At 46.2% G+C, this 9,642-nt stretch overlaps 1 protein-coding gene across 1 annotated transcript; it reads left to right on the top strand.

Moving 5' to 3' along the window:
* The first annotated feature begins 5,251 nt into the window (after positions 1-5,251).
* Positions 5,252-8,609, top strand: AMIGO2 (adhesion molecule with Ig like domain 2). Its single transcript, XM_029204215.1, has 2 exons — positions 5,252-5,666; positions 6,040-8,609. Exon 2 carries the CDS (start codon positions 6,103-6,105, stop codon positions 7,666-7,668), a length of 1,566 nt encoding a protein of 521 aa, XP_029060048.1. The 5' UTR covers positions 5,252-5,666; positions 6,040-6,102; the 3' UTR covers positions 7,669-8,609.
* Positions 8,610-9,642: the final 1,033 nt, after the last annotated feature.

Here is a 9,642-nt window from a genome sequence, read left to right as displayed (position 1 = left end):
CAGGTCAAAAGGCTGTTGCAGGAGTGGAGTGCACTTCCAGAGCTAGTGAGCAACGTTATGTTTCCTGCGGGCCTAGGCTGCAGTCACATTGCAAAAACCCTACCAAGAGTGCTGCCCCCAGAGTGGGCTCTCAGCAGAAAGCTTCTGCATGCAACAACCAGGCTCCCACAGAGCTAGATACTCCTGTGAGCTGTCCCTGAAGAACACCTGATGTGTTCCAAGGTTAAAAAAAGAGGCAACTTACATGAAAAGATGCTCAACATCACTAATTATTAGAGAAATGAAAATCAAAACTACAGGGAGGCACCACCTCACACTGTTCAGAATGGCCATCATCAAAAAGACTACAAATAATAAATGCTGAAGATGGTGTGGAGAAAAGGAAATCCTTCTACACTGTTGGTTGGAATGTAAATTGGTGCACCCACTATGGAAAATAGTATGAAGATTCCTTAAAAAACTAAAAATAGAGTTGCCATATGATCCAGCAATTCCACTCTTGGGCATATATCTGGAGAAAAATATAATTCAAAAAGATACATGCAGGCTTCCCTGGTGGCGCAGTGGTTAAGAATCCGCCTGCCAATGCAGGGTACACGGGTTCGAGCCCTGGTCCTGGAAGATCCCACATGCCACAGAGCAACTAAGCCCGTGCGCCACAACTACTGAGTCTGTGCTCTAGAGCCCGCATGCCACAACTACTGAGCCCACGTGCCACAACTACTGAAGACTGCATGCCTAGAGTCCGTGCTCCGCAACAAGAGAAGCTACCACAATGAGAAGCCCACGCACCACAACGAAGAGTAGCCCCCGCTCACCACAAGTAGAGAAAGCCCGCACGCAGCAACAAAGACCCAACACGGCCAAAGATAAATAAATAAAATTATATAAAAAAAAAAGATACATGCACCCCAGTGTTCATAGGAGCACTATTTACAATAGCCAAGATATGGAAGCAACCCAAGTGCCCATCAACAAATGATTGGCTTAAGAAGATATGGCATACATATATATATATACACACACACACACACATACACAATGGAATATTACTCAGCCATAAAAAAGAGTGAAATAATGCTATTTGCAGAAACATGGATGGACCTAGATATTATCATACTAAGTGAAGTAAGACAAAGAGAAAGACAAACACCATATGATATCACTTATACGTGGAATCTAAAATATGACACAAATGAACTTATCTATGAAACAGAAACAGACTCATAGACATAGAGAACAGATTTATGGTTGCTAAAGGGGAGGGAGGTGGGGAGGGATGGACTGGGAGTTTGGAGTTAGCAGATGCAAACTATGAATATTATATATAGAATGGATACACAACAAGGTCCTACTGTATAGCACAGGGAACCATATTCAATATCCTGTGATAGACCATAATGGAAAAGAATGAAAAAGAATATATATATGTATAACTGAATCACTTTTCTGTACAGAAGAAATTAACACAACATTGTAAATCAACTATACTTGAATAAAACAAATTTTTTTTAAAAAAAGACAACTTTAGATTGGTGTCCCAACTACACCTGATTACAGGAGGCATGCTAGAATCAAATGAGACACAGAATGTGAAAGCCCCTCACAGCATATAAAGTGCTATTAAAGTGTTCATTATTAGGAAAAATGACTCCAAATCATCAAACTAGTGCTGTAACAATTTCTTGTCTCATATACCTAATTCCTTACATCTTTGATTACAACCTGAGAAATTCTGGAAATCATAGGGCTAGAAAATGCCCTGGGATTTCATCTACTCAAATCCCTGACCCAGTCAGGAGTTACTTCCAATCCCAGCCAGACACTCAAAGGACCACACATGCCTGAGCACACTAGATTCAGAATCACATCGAGTGTCAATTCACTTTCTCCTATCCGTTGGAGTCATCACTGAATGGTCAAAAAAACCAATAGATTATGCCATGTGGAAAAGACCAGAAAAATATCTATGTGTCCTATTTTAAACTCCTGAGAAGGCAACTCAACCATCTGTCTTGGCAACCCATTGCAGGCTGGAACTACCCTGTCAAAAACGTCTCTCTTCTGTTTAATCTAAATCCTTCAAGTGGAGCTTCAAGCTAATTTTGTCCCATTCCATTTTCAGATAATTTGGAACACAGTTGTTTACCATCTGCGTTATAGGATTATACAATGTCACAGGGTTTTGGTGAGCCGTAAACAAAATAATGCATGTAAAACACAGAGCTCAGATCTGAAACATAATAGCCCAATACATATTTATTTATTATTACCATCATTATACATATTAGGACTCTTTCAGTCACAAGTGACACCAACACAACTCAAAATAATTTAAGCAAAGGAGGAGGAGGGGGGTGGGAGAAGAAAAAGAAAAAGAAAAAGGATGCGGGGTGGAGAATGTAATTAGAAAGGAAGTAAAATTGTGCAGTGGCCTTCAGGCACTGCGGGATCCAGGACTCAAATAATGTTCGCAGGGCTCGTCTTTTCCTCTCTTCTGTTTTTCAGAAAAGCTTTTGGAAGTATAAAGAGCAGGAGGGCTATGAGCAGATTCAGGTCATGTAAGCCTAGAATAGGTTCTCCATTCAGCAGTTGATTCATCAAAAATTCCTTCAATGACCAGCAAGTGTCAAGCAGGGTTCTAGAAGCTAAGAAAAGAGCAGTGTCCAAGACATAACATTTCACCCTTGTGGAATATACCTTCGAGTGGGAAGAGTGGATCTGGTAGAAGAAGGGGAAGGGATGCCAGAAAGATATAAAGTTATCCTCCACAAAGTAAGGTCTCACCTTATACCATTATTACAGTCAACTCTTAGCTTTCTCTTCACCAAGCCAAGTAAACCCATCCCTTTCAAAACTCTTTTCCCCTTGGCAAATGTGCAGAATCCCAAAAATCAGGTCTCTAAATAGATAAATAAACTTGCCTGTGGATTTGAGTGCATGTAGTTTATTTAGGCTGTGTAATCTTTGCATAATATTTCTAAGATGTGCCTTCAGCCCTAATAATATAACATTACCATTCTGTTTCCATTTTTGAAAGTCACTTTTTAAAAATAATTAATTTTATTTTTGGCTGTGTTGGGTCCTCTATGCTGCGCGAGGGCTTTCTTTTAGTTGTGGCGAGCGGGGGCTACTCTCTGTTGCGGTGCGTGGGCTTCTCATTCCAGTGACTTCTCTTGTTGCCGAGCACGGGCTCAAGGCGCGCGGGCTTCAGTAGTTGTGGCGCACGGGCTTAGTTGCTCCGGGGCATGTGGGATCTTTCCAGACCAGGGCTCAAACCCGTGACCCCTGCATTGGCAGGCAGATTCTTTAATCATTGCACCACCAGGGAAGCCCCTGAAGTCACTTTTCTTTTTAGACTATTTTCCTTTTAAATACAGGTCTTTCTCCCACTTTCATGTTTTCCTTTGAATAGGATGTTAGTTACTCAGTAAAATACTGCAAACACCTGGTCATTTATGAGTCGTTTAAAAAGTATACCTCTGAGTAATTTTAATCTATTTCTCTGTGTTAATCATTCTAACTGTAAAAATGGCCTGGAGACCAAGTTTTTTTGAGAACCCAAGGACGTGTGGCGTAAACTTCAGAAAATCTCAACCTCTTCCTCTCCCCTGGGAGCTCGCAGTAAGGAATGCGTTCCTGAAGCATTTCAGGCTGTAGTCTTATGATAAACTTCAACTTTTCATAAAACTGAAACTAATCTGAATCAAGCTGCTCTCACCTGAAAAATCGTAATTTACCAGTGCTATTTCAGATTCATCCCACAAAAAGCCTAACTAAATTAATGATGCACACAATTCTAGTTAAATTTGGCACCAGCCTAGCAGATCTGTGCTACCACATGAATCCATTCATGGACAATGTAGAGAACAACTCTCACTAAATTCACGGTACCGCAAGTGTGTGTGTGGGGGGGGGGGCAGTTGATTGTCTACGTCATCGCTTCTATTTTTTAAGTAATATTACAAGTTATGTGCCCTGCCCCCAACTGTTGTTCTCAATTTGGTCCTCTTTTCAATGTCCCCCTCCCTTCTGCTTTGGTTAATATGTCTTGTCAGCGCAGTAATTTAGTTCTTGTTAATCCGGATAAAACGGCTAAATGGGTCAGTTGGCTCAGTCACATCCCATCGTTAAAACTGATCTCGGAATCAACCAAAAATGGAGTTTTAATCGAAAAGCTCATCAGCTCCACTCCCCTTCCCCCACCTCATTTTGCCTGATCTTGTCACCTGGCCTTGTCCACCCTGCTTGCAACTTTCCTAGCCTGCCTCTCGCGAAGGGATGAAGAACCTCCGCGCAAGACACCCCTTCTGTCTGGGATCAGTCCTTGTCCGGCGCGAACACATTTTGAAAGAAAAAAAAAAGCATGGATCTGGGATTTTTTTTCTTTTTTCCTTTTTCTTTCAAGCTGAATACTGTTGTCTTTGCCTTCCAGGCGGAAGGTCGGTTCCAACCCTTCTTTCCTGAGCTTCTCCTTCGCGAACGGGGGACCATCGCTGATGCTTCCTCCTGAGTTGGGAAAGGGATAGAACTTTCCCAGGGAGGTGCGGAGTGTCCCCGCTGCGCTTTCCCGGTTCCTTTCCCCCAGAAGAGATCCCGTTGCACCGGAGGGAACGTGCCCCATTTCTCTGCGCCCCACCCACCCCCAAATGACGGCGGAGACGGAAGGCAGCTTCTGTGTTTGTTTTGTAAACCTTTAAAACCCACTGCACTTAGCGCTTTGCGAGCCCCCTTGGCCTTCGCCCAAAGCAAGCCGTAAAGAGGTCGGGGAGCTCAGCGGACTGGGTGGGAGAGGGAGGCGACCTGCGCTGCCGCGACGAAGTGGGTCTTGAAGGGTGCGACCTCTCCCTCCGGGACTGGGCGTGTCCCTTAACCTCTCCCAACCCTATCACCCTGCTGACCCCGGCTGGGCTCGCGGACGCGACTGGCAGGAGTACGAGACCGCGTCCTCACGCCGGGGGACGCCGGCCACGGCCTCAGGTGTCGACCCCCCACCCGCCCAGCCCGCGCGGCCGCTCTCCCGGGAGCCGGGAGTGGGGGGAGGGTGGTGGAGTTGGCGGCGGGGCTGCCGGGTGGGGTCGAAGGGGGCGCCGGCCGCTGCCCCGATTGGCTGCGCCGCCGCCCCCTCCCCGCGCCGCGCGCCCCCGGCCCGCAGCCCGGGAGCTGGTTCCTGCTGGAGGGAGAACGTGCGGGGGCGGGACCGGTCTCCCCGCCCGCACCCGACCCCGGGCGCGCGGGGATAAAACCCGGCCGGCGCCGCCCGGGAACCCGGGCCCTGCAGCCTCCGGTGCGCGGAGAGGCGGGGCCGGGTCCGACCCGCTCCCCGCGCCTCCGCCCCTTGGACCAGGCTCCGGGAGCAAGGCGCCCCGCGCGCGGGCACGCGACGGCCAGAGCGCCCAGGCGGTACCTTCAGCAGAGCAATGAAGAGAGCCGGGGAGAAGCAACCGCAGCCGGCCGAGACGTTCCCTGCGCCCGGGGTTGCTGCCGCCGCTGTGGCTGCCTGAAACTCCCCAAAGTTGCGAGCCAGCGAGAGGCTGCCGCCCGCCGGGAGCTAAAGGGAAAGGAACGCGTAAGATGCCGGAGTGACAGACAGACAGACGCACAGACCTGCAGAAGACACCACCGTCGGCGGCCTATTCCCGGAGCCCGTGAGGCTTCCCAGCTCCGTGAGTTGCTTTCTGGACGGGTGGCTTGCTAAGTATTTCCGTGTAATTGTTTATAAGATGCGTTTGTATATTTTTGTGACTCTTGGAGAGAGTTAAAAAAAACAACGCAGGATGCACCTTAAAAAACAATTGAGTTTCTGATATTGAGACGGTTGTGTTGATAGAATGGGACTGTAAATGTCTGTAAGCAGGAGTAACCCAGGAAAAATTGCATCCAACAGTAAAAAGGACACGTAGGCTCCCCAGTGTGGAAAGAAAAACAACCTCCATTTCAAAAGTTATTGGAAAGAAAGCCAGATATTACTCTTAAGGTCTAACTAGTGCTAGTTAACTTTGCTTTTTTACCCCTCTTTAAATATTGATTGTTTACCAGGTTCACTGGTGGGAGGCTGAGCTGGTGGAAAAGGCGCCTGGAAGAGCCTTAGAGGCGACCATAATGTCTTTACGTTTACACGCACTGCCCACCCTCCCTGGAGTTGTCAGACCGGGCTGCAGGGAACTGCTGTGTTTGTTGGTGATCACGGTGACTGCGAGCCGTGGGGCCTCCGGGGTGTGCCCCACCGCTTGCATCTGTGCCACTGACATCGTCAGCTGCACCAACAAAAACCTGTCCAAGGTGCCTGGGAACCTTTTCAGACTGATCAAGAGACTGGATCTGAGTTATAACAGAATCGGGCTCCTGGATTCTGAGTGGATTCCCGTGTCGTTTGTAAAGCTGAACACCCTCATTATTCGGCATAACAACATCACGAGCATTTCTACGGACAGTTTTTCCAGCACTCCAAATCTGAAGTGTCTTGACTTATCATCCAACAAGCTGAAGACTGTGAAAAGTGCAGTGTTCCAGGAGTTGAAGGTTCTGGAAGTGCTCCTGCTTTACAACAATCACATTTCCTATCTCGACCCTTCAGCGTTTGGAGGGCTCTCCCAACTGCAGAAACTCTACTTAAGTGGAAACTTTCTCACGCAGTTTCCCATGGATTTGTACGTTGGAAGGTTCAAGCTGGCAGAACTGATGTTTCTAGATGTTTCTTATAACCGGATCCCCTCCCTGCCGATGCATCATATAAATTTAGTGCCAGGAAGGCAGCTGAGAGGCATCTACCTTCATGGAAACCCATTTGTCTGTGACTGTTCCCTTTACTCGTTGCTGACCTTTTGGTATCGTAGGCACTTCAGCTCAGTGATGGATTTTAAGAATGATTATACCTGTCGCTTGTGGTCTGACGCTAGGCACTTCCATCAGGTGCTCCTGCTCCAGGATAGCTTTATGAACTGCTCTGACAGTATCATCAATGGTTCCTTCCGTGCCCTTGGCTTTATTCATGAGGCTCAAGTGGGGGAAAGGCTGATTGTCCACTGTGATAGCAAGACTGGTAACGTGAATACCGATTTCATGTGGGTCGGTCCAGATAACAGAGTGCTGGAGCCCGATAAAGAGATAGAAAACTTTCACATATTTCCCAATGGAAGTCTGGTTATAGAAAGTCCTCGTTTTGAGGATGCTGGAGTGTATTCCTGTGTTGCAATGAATCGGCAACGTCTGTTAAATGAAACTGTGGATATCACAATAAACGTGAGCAATTTCACCGTAAACAGATCCCATGCTCACGAGGCATTTAACACGGCTTTTACCACTCTTGCAGCCTGTGTGGCCAGCATTGTTTTGGTACTTCTGTACCTCTATCTGACACCGTGTCCCTGCAAATGTAAACCCAAGAGACGAAAAAATATGCTAAACCAAAGCAATGCCCATGCATCTATTCTCAGTTCTGGCCCTGAAAGCGATGCCCCCGCCGATGAACGGAAGGCAGGGGCCGGGAAAAGAGTGGTGTTTTTGGAACCCCTGAAGGATACTGCAACAGGGCAGAATGGGAAAGTCAGGCTCTTTCCCAGTGAAACGGTCATAGCTGAGGGCATCTTAAAGTCCACGAGGGTGAAATCTGACTCAGATTCAGTCAATTCAGTGTTTTCAGACACACCCTTTGTGGCGTCCACTTAATTTTGTTCCTGTATTTTTATGATGTAGTGATCGAATCTCTTCATATTCAGCTTTGTGTGTGGTCTGCAGAAATAAACAGAAGGACAGAAATGGGGTTGCTTTGTTTTTCTGAAATACAACCAAAGGGTCTCTTTCCCTGGTTAATAGGAAATGTGCTGAAGCACTTAGGTTTGTGCTAAAGCACTTAGGTTCGTGCCAGAGAAAGATGGGGTTGTTTTTCAGAGTTTAACTTCTAGATAATATCTTAGTCTTTAGCACCATTGATCATTTCAAAGCTGGCCTGGAGGTGATATCACTGACACTGTCCTTTCACTCAGGATTCTTAAAAGAAAAGTAAGTTCCAAGTATTAGTATTCTTAAAAAAGGGATTTTACTAACTTATTGGCACCAAAGTTGAGTTATGTTAAAGAAAAGTGTTGTGTTCATTTTTAAAAGATGTAGAAGGAAGAACCAAGCAGCAATTATTTATAAAGCGCAAAGTAAAGTTAGATTTGGGAATAATTCGGTTCATGTCATCGTTGCAGACCAGAGTAAATAGACTATCCTGATCAAATTTACTGAGCAGTGCCGCATCCCATGTGGTGTTAGATAAATAGTACAGTAAAGGTACATTTGTTTGACTGTCTTCTTCCCATTCTGTACATTTCCTATCTTTGTGCAAAAGATCCGACTGAAAGTTTAAAGCCATCATTATTTGTTGCCATAAATATGTAGGTGTCAGTGCCAAAACGTCTGAGTAGCTTCTTCAGCCTTTGGTCTAGGAGACTAGTATTTGTTCATATGCTCGTGTGAATGTATGTCTTAAATTATACGAACTGTTAAAGAGATACCACTGTATTGTGCTTTGGACATTTGAATTATTGTAAATATATGTGTTCTGCGGCTTGATGTTCTGTTTCATTTGCCTATTTAAAAATACACATCTAAGATGTTTCATGCGATCTGATTTTGCTACTTTTGTGTTAAGCACCCTCTATAGCAAATACCTCTCCATATTTCTTACAGTACAGAGTTTATTTTTTTTTAAAGAGGGAAAAAGGCTCTAAAGTGCCCTACCCAGTTTATACCTTCTGTGTCACATTTTACTCTGATACCATTATACATTTCAACCAGGTTTGGAAGATATTTAAGCTCTGATACTGGAACATGTGAGAGCCCCGGAGACCTCCTCCTCATTCCTATCCCTGCTGTGAGGTAATCGCGTACCCACTCTTTTTTTATTTTTTTTTTCCTTCGGTACGCGGGCCTCTCACTGCTGTGGCCTCTCCCGTTGCGGAGCACAGGCTCCGGACGCGCAGGCTCAGCGGCCATGGCTCACGGGCCCAGCCGCTCCGCGGCATGTGGGATCCTCCCGGACCGGGGTACGAACCCGCATCCCCTGCATCGGCAGGCGGACTCTCAATCACTGTGCCACCAGGGAAGCCCCGAGTACCCACTCTTGACCTAAGTTTCCTCAGCTATGAAATGAAAATTTCAGACTAGGTGACGTCTAAGGTTTCTTCTACCCTGGAATTGATGACTTCCTGGTGGCCTTAGCTCCATTACAGACTTGGACTGGCTTTCTGAAAATGTACCATATGCTGATGGAGGACAGGAATGGGATTAGGACAGACTAGTGTAGCACTGCCAAGCTCCGAGGGACTATGATTTTGGATCATCAAGTCCAGCTCCTTTCCTTTCTCAGGGATAAAGGAAACCCAGAGAGGGTTGTGGGTTGTCTGAGGCCACACAGTTAGTTAGTGACAGGGTTTCGAGGAGAGCTCAGTTTTGGGATTCTTCCTGGCGAAGATAAGAGGGTCAAAAAGTGGTTATTTTTAACTATGGGGACGGAGAAGGAGCCAAAGAATGAGACAAAAGAGAGGTCAGAAAATGGCAAAGGAGAATGAATCAGGGATGTGTTGTCGCTGGGGCCAAGAGAAGAGAATTTTTAAAAGATGGAATTAGGCGACAGTAACAAATATTTGGAGAACTGGA

This window comes from Monodon monoceros, unplaced genomic scaffold (genome assembly GCF_005190385.1).
Source record: "Monodon monoceros isolate NGI ecotype Baffin Bay Population unplaced genomic scaffold, NGI_Narwhal_1 Super_Scaffold_6, whole genome shotgun sequence".
Classification (NCBI taxonomy): Eukaryota; Metazoa; Chordata; class Mammalia; order Artiodactyla; family Monodontidae; genus Monodon; species Monodon monoceros.
Note: the sequence above shows the minus strand (reverse complement) of the source record. Positions and strands in the feature narration are given on the sequence as shown.